At 34.3% G+C, this 21,592-nt stretch overlaps 3 protein-coding genes across 8 annotated transcripts; all 3 read right to left on the bottom strand.

Moving 5' to 3' along the window:
• Positions 1-648: 648 nt before the first annotated feature.
• LOC117912047 (probable inactive leucine-rich repeat receptor kinase XIAO) lies at positions 649-2,461 on the bottom strand. The gene has a single exon (XM_034826479.1). The coding sequence runs from the start codon at positions 2,093-2,095 to the stop codon at positions 827-829; it is 1,269 nt and encodes a 422-aa protein (XP_034682370.1). The 5' UTR covers positions 2,096-2,461; the 3' UTR covers positions 649-826.
• A 2,368-nt stretch (positions 2,462-4,829) lies between these two features.
• Positions 4,830-13,056, bottom strand: LOC117912701. Of its 6 annotated transcripts, XM_034827385.1 has the most exons (10): positions 12,701-13,048; positions 11,704-11,980; positions 11,008-11,619; positions 10,220-10,812; positions 9,954-10,115; positions 9,797-9,851; positions 9,122-9,270; positions 7,669-7,755; positions 6,729-6,857; positions 4,830-5,583 (listed from the first exon to the last, which is right to left on the bottom strand). In XM_034827385.1, exons 1-10 carry the CDS (start codon positions 12,773-12,775, stop codon positions 5,458-5,460), a joined length of 2,265 nt encoding a protein of 754 aa, XP_034683276.1. In that variant the 5' UTR covers positions 12,776-13,048; the 3' UTR covers positions 4,830-5,457. The 6 variants fall into 6 exon arrangements, 5 of the variants coding, with proteins under 5 accessions (XP_034683276.1, XP_034683273.1, XP_034683277.1 ...); XM_034827382.1 differs by having other exon boundaries at positions 10,220-11,619; positions 12,701-13,049; XM_034827386.1 differs by having other exon boundaries at positions 10,220-11,619; positions 12,441-13,047.
• A 5,847-nt stretch (positions 13,057-18,903) lies between these two features.
• LOC117913174 (agamous-like MADS-box protein TM6) lies at positions 18,904-21,291 on the bottom strand. Its single transcript, XM_034828126.1, has 7 exons — positions 20,984-21,291; positions 20,814-20,880; positions 20,668-20,729; positions 20,469-20,568; positions 19,784-19,825; positions 19,628-19,672; positions 18,904-19,311 (listed from the first exon to the last, which is right to left on the bottom strand). Exons 1-7 carry the CDS (start codon positions 21,169-21,171, stop codon positions 19,138-19,140), a joined length of 678 nt encoding a protein of 225 aa, XP_034684017.1. The 5' UTR covers positions 21,172-21,291; the 3' UTR covers positions 18,904-19,137.
• Between the last annotated feature and the right edge of the window lie 301 nt (positions 21,292-21,592).

Raw genomic sequence — 21,592 nt, 5'->3', positions numbered from 1 at the left:
AAGGTGACTTGAACGTGTAAGTTTTGGGTTTTATATATACATCATACTTCTTAACACTTCTAATTAATTTTTTGTAAACTTTTCATATGATCTCGTTTAAGTTTGGCTCAATAGACCTTTAAGCATGAGCGACAAAGGACACGTTTGAATTATTTGAAACATTTAATGAGAAATTAGTCTTATTTTATTCTAAAATCTAAAATAAATACTAATTCTATTAAATGTAATAATTATTTAGAAAAAAATGAGTTTGGTTAAAAATAGTAAGACAATTAGAAGAATATTTCAATCTTTTGAAATTTTCAAAACATAACCCATTTGAACAAGTATCCTCTCTTTGCTTTTTCACTTATATTTTTTCTCCTTTTTCGCCTTTTTCTCCTCTCTTTTTTTGTTACAATTTTTCTGTTATACATTTTGCCGTACATTTATTTATGCAATATATGAATAAAGACGTTTCAGCTTCCTTTCAGTGGGCTGACAAAGCCTCTTTCGAGGTTGAATGGGCCAATGGGGCCCAAGCTCTAAAACGGAGTTGGGCTTTTGAGGGAGCGTGGACCCACTTCCTGAAGAGGAAGGTGGACAGGTCGGAGCAGTGCCCTGTGTCTCTCAGAGGAAAGACGAAAATCTAGTATGATATCGAGCATCTTCCTCAGAAAAACAAAAGCTTTTTTTTTCATAATTACCCGGTATTAACAACAACATTTAATGGCTAATTATTACCGATTAGTAATTACAAATATGGAAAAATAAAAAATACAGAGAATAGTGGAAGAATCCAAAAGCCAAAGGGATTCACATGGGAGATGGAGATGGGTCACACTGCTCAAGGTATCACTGGTCCAAACCTCTTACACTCCATTAACGACTTCTGTTCACCGCCCTGACAGAAGGAGAACATTGCCGGACACCTGTACAAGCAGTTATCCACAAGCCTCACTGTTGCCCCGTCTGGTCTCAGCTCCATTAACGGTGATGGAATGGGTCCGAACAGGTAGTTCCCTCCCAGCATTAGCCTCTCGAATGGGGACACTCCGGCGTCGGGAACCACAGCCTTCAAGGCGTACTGGGTGGGTATCATTCCTGTGAACTTGTTATTCTCTAGGGAGAGAGCTGAGAGCTTTGTCATCAAGGCCAAGAAGGATGGCAACAATCCTCGGAGGTCGTTGTAGCTCAGGTCCAGGGCTATGAGTTGGCTTTGGGTGGCCGGGTTGATGGGGACTTCTATGGAGTTGAAGTGGTTGTTGGAGAGGGTGACCTGTTGCAGAGTGGGGTGGTCGAAGACGAAAAAGGGGACTGAGCCATTGAGTCGGTTGTGGCTCAGATCCAGTACCTGTAAAAAGCTTAGATTTTTTATCGTTCGAGGGATATTTCCTTCCAAGCTGTTGTTTCTCATGGAAATTTCGACCAGTGATGTCGGAAACGTGTCTGGAACGTTGCCGGAGATGACGTTACCGCTGGCGTCTAGGAAGTCAAGGTTTTTTAGAGAACCCAAATCGGGAAACTCTCCTGACAGCTTGTTACCTTGAAGCTCCAACCTTTTCAAGTTCACCAGACCGTTGAAACTCGCTGGAACTGCTCCTTCAAAACCATTGCTGTCGAGGTATAGCTCTTCCAGGCTGTGCATAAACCCGATGGAAGTGGGTATCTCGCCGGAGAAGGAGTTTCTTGATAGCCCAAGTCGCCGTAGACGAGTCAAGTTTGACAAAGAGGCAGAAACCGACCCAGAAAAGAAATTATCGGAAAGGTCCAGAGTCTCTAAGTAAGGAAGGTTCCAGGAGGCAGAAGAGAGCGAACCGGCGTAACCCGCCTGGTCGAGACTGATTTCAGTAACTCGACTGGAGCCGGAGACGACGACATCGCACCTGAACCCACAAGTGAAGCGCTCGCCGAAAACGCTGTCGCATGGATCAACTGAGAAGTCCCACGAGCTCAAGCAAGAGCCGGGAGTCACCGAGCCAGGGTCGAGTCCTTTTCTCAGCTCTTTCAGCACCTCTATATCTCCCCAGTAGGTCTTGGAATCTCCTAAAAAGAACAGACCTGCAACTGCAATCACCAGAAGCAGAGAAGACAGGGAAAAACAAGGAGCGCCCATTCTCTGCCTTCGTAAGGGAGTGTTTGGAGTTTAGATTTCGCTCAAGAGAATTGAAGATAACATGAGAGACGGTAAGTAAGAGAGAAAGAGAGAGAGAGAGACGGAGTGAACGAGGAGCGCAGGTTTAGTGGATGAAATTGGAATTTGGAGAGAAAAGGTGCAAGCAAGTTGGGAGGGCACAGGCCGTGGCTTTTAGTTTTGGGTTTTACCCTTTTTTCCTGTTATAGCTCAGAGGTCTTTTCTGGGCATTTTCATTTTTCACGGGCAATTGTCAGAGACTCCAATGGCCCTATTTAAATTTAAATTTGTATGCTTTCGCCGTGACAGCGAAAGGACTGTTCGGTTGTTAGCAACCGCTATGCTCTCTCCATACAACACTCAAATCGGCAGCCAAAAGCCATCCATTGGCAGCCCAAGTTGCCCAACCTACACACTCCCTTCAAACAGCCCAAGAGTTTTCTATACGAATATATTTTACAAATTTATTCTTCCAACAAACATTTCACCTATTTTTTTTTTTAAGGAAAAAAATAAAAAAAATTACCACCATCGTCCATTTTCGAGATGTCCGTGCTGTCCTTCAAGATATGGGAATGTGGGCATATGTCCTACGTATAGAAAACTCTTGCACCACACCACCCATTTATGCCAGGTTAATTATTGGCAGAGAAATCACTCCACTGAAACCATTAAAGTAGAATTATTTAGTGGTAATCTAAAATCGAATGAAATGTTTGAATATTGGAGTTTGGAATCCAATGCCAACTCGAAATGTTTGTAGGTACAAGACCTCCCAAGCTGGCCTCGTTTGGTCGTAAGGTCCCCAATGTAAAGATTAGTGGTTGAATATGTCCATTTATTATTGCTAACAAACTTTGAATTTTGAACAAGCCTTTTAAAAGCTGGGGAATTCAGATTCTTATAGTGATACTCCCAACAACTTCTTTGTGATTATTTCTATGCATTATGATTTTGCACCCAACCGACTATATCCAGAACTTCATGATTCATTAGCAATCAGGATTTGTATAACTAACATCAAGATTTGTATTCAATGAGCGGATGAGGATGAAACGTAGCATGTTCGAGTCACAAATGATTAGTGGTTGGTAACCCACGTTTGTTTATGATTGGACTTCCCTCGTATTTTAGTACTAAATTAGGTATGAAAAATGAATAATTAATAATAATCATAGTAATAATAGTAGCACGAACAACCACCAAATTGAACATGGAAGTCCACAAGTGGCAAGATAATACTATGTGTAACAACTATGGTGTAAACAATGATAAAAATGATTTGATGTCACCAAACAAATAATACCTAATTCTGGATGCGATAGATCAAACCTTGTAATTAAAACGGGGTGGTAAAAAAACCAAGATATAGATCCATTGGATTGAATCAATTTTGATCATGTAGGTGGGAATTTGGTATGATTAGAGAAGGTCCGAGTAGCGCACCGCAGAAGTTCCTTCGTCGGTAGAAATGGAAGAAGCCATGCCCACCACTTACCAGCCGTACAATGCCTATTGCCACCAAAATGGTTGACACAAAGTGGGTTACGTGGGCTTTCCCAATATCTGATCCCAGGCCATCTGTGTCTCCTCTATCGATACCAACCCATTATTACATTCCCCACCTCTCAGTACATTGGCATATATAGACATATTACATGATGAAATGCAAAACATTTTTAATGTCACGCTGACTATGTTAGTTTTCCTTTAAGCTTTGTAAATTATGTAAACTTCGAAAAAAAAAATTATAATAATTAAAATAAAATACCAAATTTAAAATGCAATAATTTTTTTTTAACTTTAATTTTATTGTATATAGATTGCAAATGTAAAAAATATATAAACTTTTAGAGAATCTTATTTACCATTTATTTCCCTTATATTTTACAAGTTAAAACTTTTTCTAATTTTTTTTTTTCCTCCTCGTTGTCCTGATCCAAACAAAGAGTTAGCAAATCAATACAAAAATCATATTTCAAAAGTATTATATTCCACGTTTAAAATCGGAATTTCAAATTTGATATACATTGAGGGCTTGAAGATGAAATATTTTATCTAATTTCATGTTAAAATATCGAGTAAAATTGTAGGAAAAGCTCAATGAAAAAGGAATCACCCAAGTCTTGTCGTTGGGGAAAAAGAACAGCTTCAACAATATTTTAGTTTCCCTCTTTTGAAAGGTTTGTAAAGATGAGGAGAAGGCAATAATGACACGTTGTGCGGACCAATATATGGGTTGGGTAGGTACTGAAATGGGTAACAGTTTCTTTCATTATTTAATCAAAAAAACAATGCAGAACCGAAGAAAGTTCAATCAGGCCTGGACCACCACAATTTAACTTAAACAAGGGGCAAAGTAGAGATAGTGAGAATCATCCATGAAGCAAATAGATAGAGCCAAACACTATAACCACCGTCCCCGCTATTCAAAGTAATGTGTCTTGCTTCGAAGGCACGAGAACCGCACTAAACCTCTGTTTACATGTTTGTATCCACATTCTGGGCAGTTAGTAAACCTTGATTTAAAAGCAAAATCTGGGCGAAAAGAGGAATCGGCACAAAGCACACAGCTTGTCAGGCCACTATAATATTTCATGGTAACTTGGGTGTCTACCAAGTATATTGCAACGTGAACCTGTAGAAGGTGTTACTTCTAAACAAAAGGCAAATGATGGCTCTGGTCAAATCCAAACTGACACGATGGCCACCATGATAATAGGCAATGAAGGAAATTTTACTGCTTTGAATGCTGTAAAGTACATAATTATCCTTTTATTTCATCTGATGAAGGACCTCAAATTTCCTGGGCCAAGTCTGGTTATGAAGAGAGAGAAGAAACCAGAATCTTGTATCCTAAATTCTTCCCAATGAATCTAATGCTACTAGTTAGCTTAGTGTCGTTCTTTCACTTCGTTTTTTTACCTTGAAGAACTCCCCCTCCACCCCCTCTCCTTTGGTTGGTTCCTTTTTCAACATTTAATCAGCAAACCCAAGGAGGGTAACTAGAACTATGAATGCAGATTTCCGGCCCTCAATTGCAGAGAAATGAGAATACCCAAAATTTACAAAACAAGCCCATTAGGCCTGAGCCTAATAAAGAAAAGGAAGAAAAGGGCTATCAATTAACACTACCAATACCTACAGGATGAACTATTCATTTCTTTTTTCTTTAGGTGAAGGATTGACAATATATTAAAAACATAATAGGGCTATACATTCCATGGATGGGCAGCAAACTGACATTCCTCATCAGAAGGGCAAACTCAACTGAAACTAAAATTAGTCTATGAAAACGGACTGGAAAAGGAGAGGAGATGCACCTTTCAACAGAATTCTTCGAGTCATGAAACCCCATTAGGGGACCATTCAAAATTGGTGCTCTTTACTTGGCCTTTTTTGGCAACATTTGCCAGATACCGCCTCACAGATTTTTGATTCACTTCAAACACAAATCTCATTCCCCTTATCTGCAATCAACCATTTGCCATAGATTGGTTAGGCTTGTAAAAGTTGAACAACTACAATGCAAGCATTCTAATGCATATAGAAAATAGCATTTTTGATGCTTGAAAGAGGGCATAGAGTTGCAACAAAAACCAACATCTGAGGTTCCTGGGACTGAAAGAATTTGATGAAAAACAAACAATAAAAGCAACAACACAAAAGAGCCAAAGATTTTCATGTTATTCAGAATTGAGAAAGTTTCACTCACAATGGAGTTGACCGCAACGCTAGCTCCCAAGATGTCAAACCTAACCCACTCCTGTCAAATCTAACCCAAAACCTGATTCATTCTCAATATTTTTAAAGCCCAAATAACCCTTAATATTGTTTTGTTCAGTTGATCTACAAGGCAGAAACATAGAAGGGTTACAAATGAAGGGGATGGAATTTGAGACACCATCATAACATAGGCCAACATGTAAAATCATTGGTGTGGCTCTTTTTTTGGTAAGTCACCGTATTCATATAGAATTGAAGCAATATACCTGGGTGCTAGATTACAGGATTGTATGTTCAATAATAAAAACTTCTAGCATATAAAGCTTAAAATTTTATAATCACATTGCAGCTCTTCTGTACAATTCACATGAAGAAGTATTTTGGTAGAGGTTGTTGATCAGGTATTGTACATATTTAACAATGTAGTTAAAGGAGTTACCATTGATGTTTAGTTACATATACATAAATGTTCATCAAACTTTCTTTTACAGCGTGACCTAGAAAAACCAGAAACTTAACCATGTAAAGAAACATTGCTGCACTGTTGCATTATCAACCTTATACATAAATAGCTATTTTTGTATTTTTTTTAATTGTGATTACATGGATGACAATGAAGAAACCTGCAAAACCACAAATCAGTTGAAAATTCTTTTCAAGCATTCCCAAAAATATGATCTTCAAAAGAAATTGTGGAAATTAAATGAGAGCAAACACCCATTTCATGCACCACAATTTTGATTAGTGAAAACATGTAAGAGAAGACTGCTGGTTGGGGGTAAAGATATTAAAAAACAGAATTGAGGTAACAAAGAAGTTAAAGAATGGCAGGAAAAGAGCACCATGATTGTATCAGTCATTTCAAAGTTAAAGATTGAAAACCACGTACCTCTATCAAACTACTTGAACTAAGACCCCCAACCTGTCCAGTAGCGACTTCTTGGCCATTCAATAAAATTACATTCTTCCCGAGATTCTTCAATAAGAAAGATCCATCCCCTTGCATCCTTATGATAGCCTAAGCAGATGCAAGGAAGACTAGTCATACTCACATGTTATGCAGGGCATTGAGGGTTGTAAGGGATATCCAAGAAGCCTAAATGGTGTGATAAAAGGTAAAGAAGTAACAGTTACTTCTTGTTCTTAACTAAATTAGCCTAGGCTTGAGGTAAATAAATGAAAAGAAAATGAAACAAGAAAAAAGAAAGAAAAATACCACACTATCCCAAATTTGAACAATAAAAGTTCATTCTAAAGGGTAAAAAGGTCCTTGAAAACATTCACCCATCACATGAGTATCTCAGGATCCCACAGTTATGGTTCAGTTTCAGCCGCTATGGTATCCTCTAATTATTAATATTTCCCATTTCTAATCGACCTTTTGAGATAAGAATATCCTATACAAAAGATAACTAATTACCTAATTAAGCAATCAAATGAAACAGGGTGTTAATAAAGTTTTCCTAAAAAGAACCACCATATCGATAGTGAGTCTGCAGCCCCCTTGTTGAAATCTAGAAATGACACAACCTTTTATCTTGCAAGGTGTTCATTTTAATTAATCAAATTCTGAAAAACAATATTATATTTATGACACAATTCTCTCTAATTCCTCCAACAATCAGGTGATGTGGCAACATTCAGCGAGTTGCCGTGTTTGACAATCCATATCCTAGTCAAAATGCGATACATATCAAAGTACTCACAGATAAAGTACGCATCCCATAAATTTCCTTTTATCTAATAACCACAACAACTACAAGCTCAAAAAGGGTCTTGCAAACCATCAATATCTACAACACAAGTCAAGGAAATCACAAAAATCCCACCTGCCGTCTAGATATTTTATTAGCACGCCCTTCCTTTGACAAGTCAATATCAACATCAATCTCATTTGTTGCTCTACCAAGTATTACCTACAAAGCAGAAGGTGGTTCCATTAAGAGAGAGAAAATAGTAAAGCTAAAAATTGATGAGCATCATATAACCCCAATAAAGAAAGCCTCAAATCTCAGTGTTAAAAATAATCATGAGCTCAGCAACTAGTGCCCAAACCAGTCAACAGAATTGTATAAAACCAGACTACATCTCAAACAAAAACATTAATTGTGTTGGAGCGCATGATGCACGTGGTGGACCTAAATCCTACAAGCTTAAACCTTTAGGAAAATTAGTTGTTTAACATGATATAAGAACCTCATTGCCCTTGAGGCTTGACTCAAGGGGTAAAGTTTTGGGAAGGGTATGTGGGAGGTTCCAGGTTCAAGTCCCAATGGGGACAAAAAATTTACCTATAAAAAAAAAGATATCAAAATCTCATTTGGCAGGAGGTCATGCATTCGAACTTCACCGCATGTTCATTTCCCCACTTTATTAAGCCCAAAGGAGGTTGTTTGTGATTTTTTTAATCTGTGGGCTTGTGTGTGTTTATGTGTCTCTCCATGTGAAGTATGGGGTCGTGAGGCAGGGTGTTGGAGTGTATGATATACATTGTGACCTAAATCTTACAAGCTTAAAGTTTTAGGGAAATTGGTTATCCACGGGCTTGCATGTGTCCATGTGTCTCTCCATTTGCATATATGTATATGTGTCTCTCCACATGCAAGTATGGGGCAGCCCGTGAGGGAGAGTGTTGGAGTGCATGATATACATTGTGGGCCCAAATCTTATGAGCTTAAGCTTTTAAGGAAATTGGTTATCTATGGGCTTACATGTGTCTATGTGTCTCTTCACGTGCAAGTGTATGGTTGCACATGAGAGAGTGTATTGGAGTGCATGATATAAATTGTGAGCCCAAATCTTACAAGCTTTAAGCTTTTGCTTAACAGATTATAAATAATTACTAAACACAACACAACACAACAATACAAGGAGGATACAACATATACCAATTCAAAAACAAGTCATTTGATCATCATAAGCTAATTAGTCATGGCATAAAACATTGGCAGCTCCAGCAGTGAGTACATTTCCAAAATTAAACCAAGACCGACAAAATGCCCATCAATCATATCCAAGTGAGGTAAGTGCCCAAGGAACTTTATCACATTTGATCCAAATTTAGAGTAACTCAACTAAAGCCTTCTGCCATCCCATTATAACAACAATGTATCAATAGCCGTTTACTCTAGATTAGCTCATATTGAATAAAAACAAAATCAGAATAGAAAAATGATATTCAAATTAATGATCTTGAAGTGGCAATGAATAAGCTGAATAAAAATGAATCAGCTTAATCGATCATGCTTTAAGGGAAAAAAGGTTAAATTTTAGAAAACTTGCCTCAGCCTTTTTAATATAATGCTTCAAATGGCGGCCATAGAAGATGGCAAGTGCACATTGAGATGCAATAGCTCTTTGCATTGAAGATTGAGCACACTGTTCTAACCTTATGATCACCTTCCTAGCATCCTCATGTTGATATCTTGAGACTGGAGATTTCAGGAGACAAAACCAAGTTACTCACAATCTAATATGTGTAGCACACATTAGAGAGTTCACTCTAGGTAAAGAAGAACAGTTTCATTGCATTTGATGATTAGCTGACTCCCTTTACTTTGGATAATAATAAAATAGAGTTGATTGATATTCATATGAATATTGAAATATATAATAAACAAAACATGGTGGCAACTGTACTAAAGCCATTAATATCCAAAATCACTCACTATTGACAGTTGGAAAATATAAACAGACCCAACTTTGGGAAGAGCTACATGGAGCCCAACCCTTGCAACCTGACCCAGGTGTCAGGGGAAAAAATATCAACTTGCTTCATCATAAATAACAAATTTAAAGGTAACAGTTACATGCATGGATGTTAAAGGTAATAGACCTTCTACCACCTAAACTTCCTTCTAAGCTGAATTTTGCATTTGAAACAATTACATGATGATGAGCTAAGAGCAGAAGCAGGATATATCCTTTGCTAAATGAACCTGATGTTAGATGAATTACCTTTGCTACCAATATATGAATCCTGATCTTCTGGACACAAGTCCATCTCAAGTATCTGGACAAAATATATAACAATTAAAAATAGGAAAGATTATAAATGAACTAAAGAAAAGAATTCAAAGGCATCATCCAACCATCACAAGAATCTAAGATTTACCATTGCTTCGATGTCAGAAAAGTAGGGCACATCATCATCACTTTCAGATTCCTCTTGATCAGACATTAAAGAGTTTATTGGTTCCAGAAAATTCATTTTGGTGGAACCTGATCCTGCATGTAAAAATAAATGCTCCCCATATGTACCTGGAGCTTCTTTTTCCTGTTCACATCGATCAAATTCAGCATTTGTTTTTAACATGACCACAAGCATGAAAAAGCTGCCCTAAGGAATAAGCTTTAAATACTATGAAAATCACAATGTACCCTTGATTTGACATTTAGAACCCCTCGCCCAGGAGCTCCATCCATGACAGAGTTTGGAGTTGCATGTGCTGAACTATGATGACTTGGGACTCCAGGAATGCTGTTAACATGTCTGGAAGCTGTAGCCAAACAGTTGTCACCAGACAATTCAGATCTGTTTCCACAACCAATAAATTGGTGGTCTGGAACAATTTCTGGCATTCTATCTTTTCCTATCATCTGGGGAGCCTTGAAAGATGGTGCAGGATTTTTATCTTTATTCATTAAGCTTGGTGCTTGTTCACTGTCCTTCTGGATGTCAGAGGAGAATGCTGGCTCACAAGCCTCTTCAAAAATTGGCTGTGTTGTGGAAGCAAATGTAGTAGGCAAGAAATTATCATCATTGTATGGGATTTCACCATCCTCAGTATTCAATGTGCAGTACATAACCCCTTCCTGCAGTTCAGAAGAATGAGGATTTGAAATTAATGTAGATGATGGCATAGTGACCTCTGAATGAACACCTTCCTGATTGCTGTGACTGGATTGTAACGGGTCAGCGCTAACAACTAATTCAGCAGGACATGCACTGCCATGTATTACAATCGATGTACCTGAAATCAATGTCTCAGGGTCACTAATATTGGCCATATCATCAACATGAACTTCATTGGGAGAACTCAACAGAACTGAGTCAAGATTATCCAAACAAGACTTATCCATTGGGTCTTTCCCATCAGCCTCCATAAAGAGAAGCTCATTCTCATCTGAGAAGTTAAAGAGAGAATCTGAAAGATCTGCAAACTCACCATCTGTGATAGCAGTTGAGTTATTTAATCCAACGCATGTGTCTTTCAATGTTGGCTGTGAATGGACAGCATACCCTGAAGAGCATGGTTTATTACCATCATCAGCAGCAGCAAGTGTCAATGTCTCTTCTGCACTTACAGCTCTATCTCCCAGGTTGACATTGATTGGCATCACAGGTGCTGAAATGTCCTCAATTGTTTTCCACAGAGGCACCCTAGGAAGTGGTGATGGAAACCCCATTTGGTGAAGTGAAGCACTACCATCTGAAACAGGTGATTCACAATGCTGTCCTCCTCCGAATTCAGAGCCAACATTTCCTAAATTTGTATTTAGTGAATCAAGAGTAGACAAGGGCTTTCTCTCAAAATCATTGTTATTGAATAGGTTTCTATCTGGAAGCCCTCTGTCCTCAAAGCCTGAGCAATTCCCGAAGTCAACTAAATTATCTCCTATAATATGAGGAATATCTTGGGGTACATTATCTTGAAGACCAAAATGGCTCAAGACACGATCTCCCAGCACATAACTGCCAACAGGAGGCTCATTATCAAGAACTATATGCTCTTCACAACCACCTCCATTGCACATATAGCCATCAGCATTTGGCACATCTAGAAAATTTAGATCATCCGAGTTAGAAGGTTTACTGTGAATTCTATCTAGAAAATTTAGATCATCAGAGTTAGAAGGTTTACTGTGAATCCTCTTCCGCATAGCATGATACTTTCTACGAATGCTTTCGACTTTTCTTTTTCCAAGAACCTCTACGTTTTCTTTACAATTACCCGATCTGTTAGATTTGAACGAATAATTGGATGCTGAAGGTTCAAACTGAACCATGCATGCAGAAGCTTCAGCTGAAATATCAGGATCATAGAGGAGAGAATGCCATCGGTTTTTTAGTTCTTGGACTGTAAATCTGCGAGAGAATTGCACTGCACCTTTAGCAAGTGCTTCCAAAGAAGCCCCCGCCTGCAAGAAAATCACAACATACATCAAAGCAAGCAAAACATCCAGTAAAATAAAGCATATGCAAGAGGCAGAAACAGAAAACTTATGCTTCTTTCTAATTTATTACTATTTTCTGTTTAAAGGAAAAGGTCCAAATGCTAGGTGTGGAAACTAAAGATTAGCAGCGAATTATATTGCCTTCCAAGTACATTTATGCATTTCTTTCTCAGTTGCACAAGCAAATTACATAGAATTATTCACCATATAAGCAAAAAAAGACTGAAAACCACAGCATTCAAGCAACGCAACACCACACAAAGAATGTGAATCCAACAAAGCACACCACCGGAATTTCACACACAAGCATTACAGCCGCATCAAAATCATGATACCTAAGTTCGAATTCATTCGCAAGCACCAGTAGCTAACCATACCAAAGAGGAATTAATTCTAAAATAGAAAAGTGACAGAGTTTTCATACCAAATTCTTCAGAAATCAATCCATCTCCTTGTTTATTACCAGAAAAACTAACATAAAATAAGATCAACCATCCTATGGGATTCGAATCGGGAGAAATTCTCATCAAGATGCGCTTGTCCGAGTTGATTCACAAAGCTTTTTCGGGTTGAATCCACAGAACCGCCGAGGCGTAGCCGATGAAAATCCTCAGCATCTAAAAGGCTGCACGATGCCCTAATTTCCACATAATCAAATAGGCAGAGGAAAAAAAAGGAAGGTACCTCGACGGCGTTCTTCAACAAGAGGTCGTCCTCGGGGATCCATGCAGATGCCGAGACTGAAGCAAGAGCTGTCATGCCTGTCTATTTCTTACCGATTGGACAGAGTCGTTACTTCAAATACTGAGAATGGATCTCTTTGAATACCCCCCATCAATTCTACACGCAGTATTCATAGCGCGGCAAAGTAGCTGGAGCTGGATACCCTCAAACGGACATGGATATATTTTATTAATTTAATTTTCAGAGAGCGTTGAGATTTATACTTCCAGGGGGCAGCATTTTTCTGATGGCAATGGCGGTGATGGAAGCAACGTAACGAACAACACGATGTCGTTTTGATACCAGAGCGTGAAGTGAGATGCTCGGACCGTTTCTCGCCGTTGGATTTGAACGAGGCTTGCGTGGGGATAGGACTGTTCTTGTCTTCTTCTCCTCAGGACCTCAGTCATCAGACTATCATTTAATATTTTATTTTAAATTCTTTTATTCTGCGCTTGTAGGTCACGTAGTTGTACGATTTTAATTACATTTGGAGAATGTAAATGATTGAATTCAATCATTAATATTAAAATTTTAAAGATCTTATAGTATAGCAAAATGAAAATATGATACTTTTTACGAAGATTTTTTATTTAAATATTATTATTATTTTAAATGTGCCTAAAGATTTTTTTTTTGATAAAATATTTAAAAAATATATGAAATAATTTTAGCATGAACACAATTGATATTTATATTGAAATATTTTTTTAAAATTAATTATAAAGGTAAGTTATCTTTTTAAATGACATTTTATTATAATAGGAATCATAAATTTGTACTATAATTGTCTTTTCAAAAACAATTTTGACATGAATATAAAATATTATATTTTTAGAAATAGATTCATAAAAACAATTATTTCATAAAAAAATGTAGATATTATAATTAAAAAGTATTTTTTATGAAAATATTTTTAAAAATGAGTTATTATTTAATAAAAAATTAATTATTTTAATTTTTTTATTTAATGATTATTTAATAAATCAACTTAATAACTTAATTTAAGTTATTAAGTAAATTAAATATGTTTGGTAAGATAATTTAATAATATGACCTAATATTAAAAAATAAATTTAAATAATAAATAAAAATAATTAACTTATTTTTAAGTTCGTATTTTTATTTTACCTTTTTATTATTATTTATTCTAATTACTTTTATATCTAGTTTGATGCTCTACGATCCTTATTATTACTCGATATTCTTTACTTTAATTATAATTTAAGATGGTAAATATGTCAATCGAATAATTTAAAATAAAATTTAAATAATAATTATAATTCAACAACTTAAATATTATAACAATTTTATTATAATATAATGTTGATATTTTTAATTGATTACATTTGTCCACTCACTAACGTTCACGTGTAAATAAATAGCCAATCCTTAATCGACATATATCTTACGTGATCAAATAAAAATTGCTTTAGCAGCATGAGACAATTGTGACAGCTGAAAAGAACGCTGGCATTAAATAATGTAATGATAAATATCTAAAACGTGGCACCAATCAAAATTTGTCACATCTCATCCGTAGTTTAAATAAGATCATGGCATATGTTTCATGGGACCCACATAAAGGAGATATTGGTTTACGATGAAATAAAAATAAATTAATTAGTTTTTTAATTAAATGATAAATAATTACTTGTTAATTTTAATTTCTAGATAATTATCCCGAAGAAGGGATAATTAAACAAATGATTTTTTTAATCCTTATTAATGGGGTGGACATCGTTGGCTTTTAAAAGGCACGTTTAGACTAAGAAACTTTTCAAATCTTTTAAAACTTCAAAAAATAAGTTAAATATTTAAAGATTTAAAGAATAAATTAGATTTTGAGAACGAGTTTAAATATGTAAATAATAAGTTTAAAGTATCTTTGATTTGAGATCAAACATTCATCCTCTTGATCAATGTTATTTAAGTTGAACCAAGGTTCAAGCCTAAACCCAAGTTAATTTTTTTCTTGATCATCTAATGCAGATAAGATCCGAAGACAATGCAGAGATTGAGCCATATTTCATTACAATTTTATTTACATTTTCTGGTTAAAAGAAATTTGTATACATAAATCTTTAGTATATCGTAAGATAATTTTACATTTTTTTTAATAAGAAATTTACAATGCACTATATGGAACTTGAAAAAAAAATTTAGGTGATCAAGGAGTCAAAATCTCCTCGATCTGAACTTACCAAAGCTACTAAAATTGGGATAAGTTATAGTCTTATCACTTAGAATAAAGTGAAAATTGCTTTTTCCCGGCTAAGATGAATGCGGTTTTTAAGACAACTTCTTGGAGACAAAAAAAAAAAAAAGACTTGGTTGAATTAGTGGAATGACACTAATGATGCCTCAAGAGGTGACTTTAAAATATTCTTCCACTAAAGAAGATGATGCGTCTAGTAATACATTGCTGTCTCCTATGGGACCTTAAAAGTAATACAACCATCAATAGCTAATAGGATCAATAGTATGGAAGAGTTGGGTCAAAATGCTAGCAAAAGCATGGAGCTGTTTATCCAATATCCAAATTAAAGTAAAGAGAAGTAAAACTTTTACAAAGGGCAACTCCTCTCTTAAAACCAACAATAAGTAAGAAAGTGTGACTACAAACCTCCCTTTGACCAAACCCCCTACCAAGATAAAAGAAAACAAAGACTTGGTGAATCCATCGTATAGAAAGAAATATAAATGTTATGAATATAAAAGAAATATTAATATAAATAAAATATGATCTCACATAGATTTAAAATCAAATACTTTTTTTATTAGGCTATGAATTATTATAAGTAGATTTATTTTAAATTAGAAACTAAATTATTAACATGTTAGATTCATTGTATTATTATTTTTATATTATAAGTATCGTATAAATATTTTTTTATTAGACTTTGAATTATTATTAGTAGATTTATTTTTATATTAGAAACTAATTTATTTTTAAATTATTTTATTATATGATTTTAAAAAATGTGGTAAAGAAAATTAAAAAGAATAATGATAAATGAAATATAATAAGATCAAGGGTATAATTATAAAAATAATAGTACTATCCTTTATAATAATATATCTCCATATTACTTTATATTTTTTTTACATAAGTAAACAACTTAAAATTAAATAAGATTTTATAGATTTTATTTATTAAAAATAAATTTATTTATTTCAATTAAACACATATTTCATGAAAAGAAAAAAAATAAAAACTATTTTTAAAAAGTGAAAACTAGAAAATATTTTCAAAACCCAACACAATGATTTTTTAAAAACAATTTTCTATTTTTAAGAATAAAAAAAAATCGAAGTTAGAAATCTCGTTTGTAATGAGTTTCGAAAGAGAAATTTGTTTTTCTGGATATGGGTGTAGCTTAGGGGAGTTGAACTCCGTCAAACCCGAACCCAACCCCATTTTGGGTAGGCTTGAACATTCCTTTTTGCAATACCAAATTTGAACCGGAGTTGGCTTGGGTTGGTATGTCCAACAACCTGAACCCGAATTAAATATTTAGTAATTTCAGTTAAATAATTAAAATTTATATTATACCATTTAATTAATGATTTTTAAACTTTAATTAATTTTTAGAATTTAATTAACACTCAATCAAATTTATCTTATATAAAAATAGATAGATCAATTTTTTTATCTAATTAAATGGTTTATCTCATTCCAAATTTTACGATGCTGATGAGATTAATGTGTATGATTTATTCTTACATTTAATAAAATATAATTTTTATGGACAAACTTTATTTTAGTATGCTAATATGTTACTTTTTAAAAGTTACATTTTTTATTATTTATTTTTTATATTTTTAGTTTTGTTTTTGTTCTTTGTGTATGTGATCCGATCAACTCGAGTTTTGACCTAACTAACTAGCAAATTTGTGCAACCTAAACTTGACTCATACATTTTAGAATTAGAGGTATGAGGTTCAAGTTCGGAAGATTTCTTTCCCTATCTTATTATCAATTCCACCTATGAAGAATGTGGACTATATTCCTTTGTACAAATACCTTACAACAACTATTGACATACATGATACATACTTGTTGGGTTGTGGGCAACCCATTATCATTTTGGTCAACTAACACTTGATTGGTTGACCTTCATAGGGAACTAGACATCCCTTTTACTAAAATATTTACCATGCAAAAATGAATTGTAAATATGAATCAACCATGTAAGAGAAACTTTCATTGGATATGGGTAAATGAATTGTAAATATGAGTCAATGTAAAATGTAAAAGAAACTTTGGCTATATATAGATAAATACGTTCAAAAGGTTTATGATTTAGAATAAATTAATTAATATTTAAAATCATTTTTAATTTATAAATAGTGATATTAAGTTTTTTATGGAATATATTTAATTTATAACTTAAATTTAGTTATTGAATGATATTAAGTTGATACCAACACCCTCCAAGTTTGAAAATATTTGAAAAATAAATTTGAATACATATTTTTATTTTGTAAAAAATCATTATTTTTCGAATTTAACCTGTTTTCAAGAAGAAGAACAAGGAAAAGAAACAATTAGGAAAATGTGTCAAGAAAAATCAAGAATAAAGGAAATTCATATTATAAGTGCATTTGACAATAATTCTAAAAAGTGTTTGTAGTCTTTTTAACACTTGAAATTTTTTATTTTTTAAGTATTAAAAATATTAAAAACACTTTCTAGAATCACTGTCAAATACACTCTAAGAATGCGTTTAGCAGTGATTCTATGAAGTGTTTTTAACATTTTTAATACTTTAAAGATAAAAAATTTCAATTATAAGAAATATTATAAACACTTTTTAAAATTACTACCAAACGTATTTTAAGAGTTTGCTTAAAAGTTCTTTTAGAAAACACTTACAATATAAAAAACGTTTTGAAAAAAAATAAGATATTTGACATAATTATAAAATTACTTTTAAAAAGTTTAAAAATTGCTTATAACGCTAGTAGAGAATATGCTAGTAGAGAATCACTTGATAGATGATTCTCTAAAAAAATATTTATAAAAAAAAAAAAAAAAAAAAACTTTTACTAAGAGTACTTCGAATAAGATATAGCCAAACACAATGTAATTAGCATAATATATATGGTCAGAGCCTCTAAGGATGAATAAGGTGGGCTTGTACAAGTTATCAATAATCAAATATCTTTTAATTGTAAGCTGCTGTGTATGAAAACTGACAAGATCCTAGGATTGCATCCTCAAAGCTGCATGTTTCAAACATTGGATACATGAGAAAGAAACCAATTAAATGCTTAATAACATGAGTTGTTCCAATTCATGAATGATCCAGACACAAAAATCAAATTTTGAAGGACAAGAATTCAAGTACATATGGGATTTGAAATGAAAGGAAATTGATGGCTTCAATTTATTTATTTTGTTTGATAATAAAGGGAATTCATGTAATTAATGAAAATATTTTTTTGCCTTTCTTTGATATTATTAAGGAGATAGAAAAAATATATTTATTTATTTATTTATTACTGTTTTAAGAATATACACAATCAAATTATATAGAAGGACATAAAGAACAATGTTGGAAGAAATGAAATTGTAACTTAACATATACTTAGATAAAATCCAATTCCATAAAATTTAACCATTTTCTAAGGTTATGTTTGATTTTCGAAAAATTTGAAGGAAATAAAATAAATAAAAAACAAAGGAAATTAAAATTATAGATTTTAAAATGGATTAATTTTTAATTAATTTTAATGATATTTAATTTTCTTTTTTATTTTTCATAGTGAAACCAAACATAAGAAATTTACTTTCTTTATCATTATTTTTCTTTCTTTTGTATTTTTCGGAAATCAAACATAGCTTAAAAAAATCACAAATGTGAGGTTTTCAAATCAATTTTGTTCCTTTTCTGGTCCAAATCCCTCTCTTCAAAACATCCCAACATCCAAGCATGGTGCAAGTAAATTAGTGAAAATGGAGAACAAACAAAAGGGGGAAAAACTCATGACTAATTTCTTAAGCATACCGCCCTATAGGTCTGCCTCTCAAAATCTAACCAATGGGCAAATGGTAAAATTGAGTTGTTTGTGCGTTGATGACCATAAAATTGGAAGCCCAGAAGAGAGAACTACCTAATTCCCACATTAGAGCCAACAAGAAAAATGCAATCCATATATAACCAGACAATAGAGAGCGTTTTATAGCATTGATTAATTAAGCACAAATTACCATAACACAGAAGGCACCAAAGCTGTCCAGTGTCATTATGATGATACTTGTAAGTTCATAAAAACAGAATACAGACACCCAAGTCTTAGATTATAGTTTGCTTAATTAGACATCATTCTAATTGAAGAGTTTGATAATTAGATGTCCAAAGAGGAAATGTACCATGGTCCATTGCTACTGATCAAGCAAGGCGCAGATCATGTGATCCATATCCCCCATCATGGTGAAGATTAGGGTGGGCCTGATGCAGGCGAAAAGCATAGAGGTTGGAAGCCCCGTTCGCGAATGCCACCGCTGATTCATAATCTCCATCATTTTCCACTAATCCGTAATGTGGATCATCGCATTTTGCCTCCTTTAACAATTGAATGGAAGATGCTGGTATCATTTACTTAATCATAGTATAAGAGTGCGTTTGAAAATTATTTTAGAAAGCGTTTTTAATAATTCTAATATTTGAATAATAAAAATTTTCAAGTATTAGAAATATTAAAAGTAATTCGTGAAATTACTAACAAACCAAACGGTTCTAAGAATCGGTTTGATAATGATTTTAACAAACCTTTCTAATATTTTTAATATTTGATATTTTTTTGTGAAAGATTAAAAACGCTTTTTGAAACAAGCTCTAATAGAAAAGGAATAGCAAAGTTTAATTTCAAGACGCTTACAAAGTTGAGAAGGAGATTTCCGTGTTGTTCTTCCAAGTTCCTGACCTGCAATCACAAGAAGAATTGTAGTTCAAATGTTTTTTGTTTTCCCTTAATGAAAATAAATCAATAAATCAAAGGACCTGGAAACAAAGAGATGAACCATTGTTAGCTAACCTTTTTCCTGTAGGTCTCGGTCTGAGTTTTGATCACGTGGTACTGTTAACAAAATCATGAAGCTTAATAAATCCACACAGAATGGTATACAAAATCACTTTTCTGTAGATCTGTAACCATAATCAAAGTGAAGCCAAAAAAAAAAAGAAAAACATTTCTTCAAATTAAGAAAAATAACAAAACCCTAAGTTGGCTGGTTGAAATTTGCGAGAATCAGTAGCTTCGATCGTATTAAAGCTAAAAACCAGAAAACAAGAACCATAAACGAAAGCCATGAGCAAATCTCTATGAAGTTTTTTTCTCTGGAAAATTTGCAAAGATTCCTAATTACAAATTTAGGTTTGTGATTATGATGAAATCTTGTCCTGCGAAACTTGCAGGAATGAGATCCAAGCTAAAAAAAATTCTAATGTAGGTCCAAGTTAGGAAGGAGAAAAGTTCTTTCTTGATTCTACAATAATACAGTGAAAGGAAGATTGCAATTTTATTTTTTATTTTTTTGTTTTGCCAAGTTCTTAAACCCTTCAGTTTTCCTGGAAAATAAAATCATCACTATTGCTAGGAAGGAAAACGGCATCGAAATTTTTAGAAACCCCAAATTCTTTACGGATCCATCAAACCAATCGAAATATTTTTGGCCTCAGACCAACCTAAAACCTATGAGCGAGATGTTCCATAATCCCACCTTCCGTTCGCGTACTAATCCTAAAGAAGCGTCCATCTTCTGCTCAAGGCCGCGCAGGTCCTCAATGCTCAGATCGCCCAAATCTTCACCCATTCTTTGCCTGCCTCGCACGCAATATGATTCATTTCAATTACTAACTGCATACTTAAACTTTAAATATCACACCACTGCTTTTTTTTTTTTTTTTCCTTTTCTTTACCTGATCTCTCTCCTTAATTTGTTGTTGATCTCTTTCAGTTTTCGCAAGTTTTCTTGCATTCGCTGCAGGCATCGACATACAAAAGAAATTGTCACACAGTTCCGATCAGATCGAGAATTGATCGAAAGAGGGATGGATATACTAACCTCGTAGTGAGAGCTCCAAAGATCAATCCCTAAAGTCTTCTGATACTGATCGTAGACCTTTTTCGTCCTGGGTAACCAAAAAAAAGAAGAAAAAAGCCATGTTTGATCGCAAGCGTCTTAGGGTTTCCTTTTCAGTATGCAATATATAAAGGGATATGAAGGGGACATACGTTATAGTAGGACTGGTATATTCGTGGAATTTTCCAGTATTGGAGAACATGATGAGTGAAACCTTAGCATCACAAAGAACGGTGAGCTCCTGGGCTTTCTTGAAAATACCATTTCGTCGCTTGGAGTAGGTGACCTGCCTGTTGGTGGGGTTCTCTATCCTCTTGATCTCAATCTTCCCACGACCCATCTTTCTTGCTTTGCTTGCTTGCTTCCTTCCTTCTTCTCAAGAATCAAATAATGTGGTTCAAGGGCACAATAAGTGGAGGAAGAAGAACAAGAAGAAGAAGGAAAAAGAAAAATGAGTTTCTGTATCGGGTAAGTGGCGAGGAAAGTGAGATTGTAGTGTAGCTGGGAATGTTGTATTCCAAATCCGTGAAAGGGCTCTTTAGGTTAGTGAGATAACGTGTGGTGTCGGGTCCTTTGACTTCAGACAGCACATTTCGATTCCGTAGGTACCCCTTCCCTTAAACCACCTTCTGCCGTGTAAATCACTCCCAGGTGACGGCAATATGTTAAGGTTAAGACCACTATATATATGATTTATGACTTAGGACTTCAGAGAGACAAAACCAGATAATGTCACTAGCTCTGTAACGCCTCTCACCATT

Source organism: Vitis riparia, chromosome 4, assembly GCF_004353265.1.
Source record: "Vitis riparia cultivar Riparia Gloire de Montpellier isolate 1030 chromosome 4, EGFV_Vit.rip_1.0, whole genome shotgun sequence".
Lineage (NCBI taxonomy): Eukaryota > Viridiplantae > Streptophyta > Magnoliopsida > Vitales > Vitaceae > Vitis > Vitis riparia.
The sequence above is the reverse complement of the archived record's forward strand: the minus strand, read 5'-3'. Positions and strand labels throughout refer to the sequence as shown.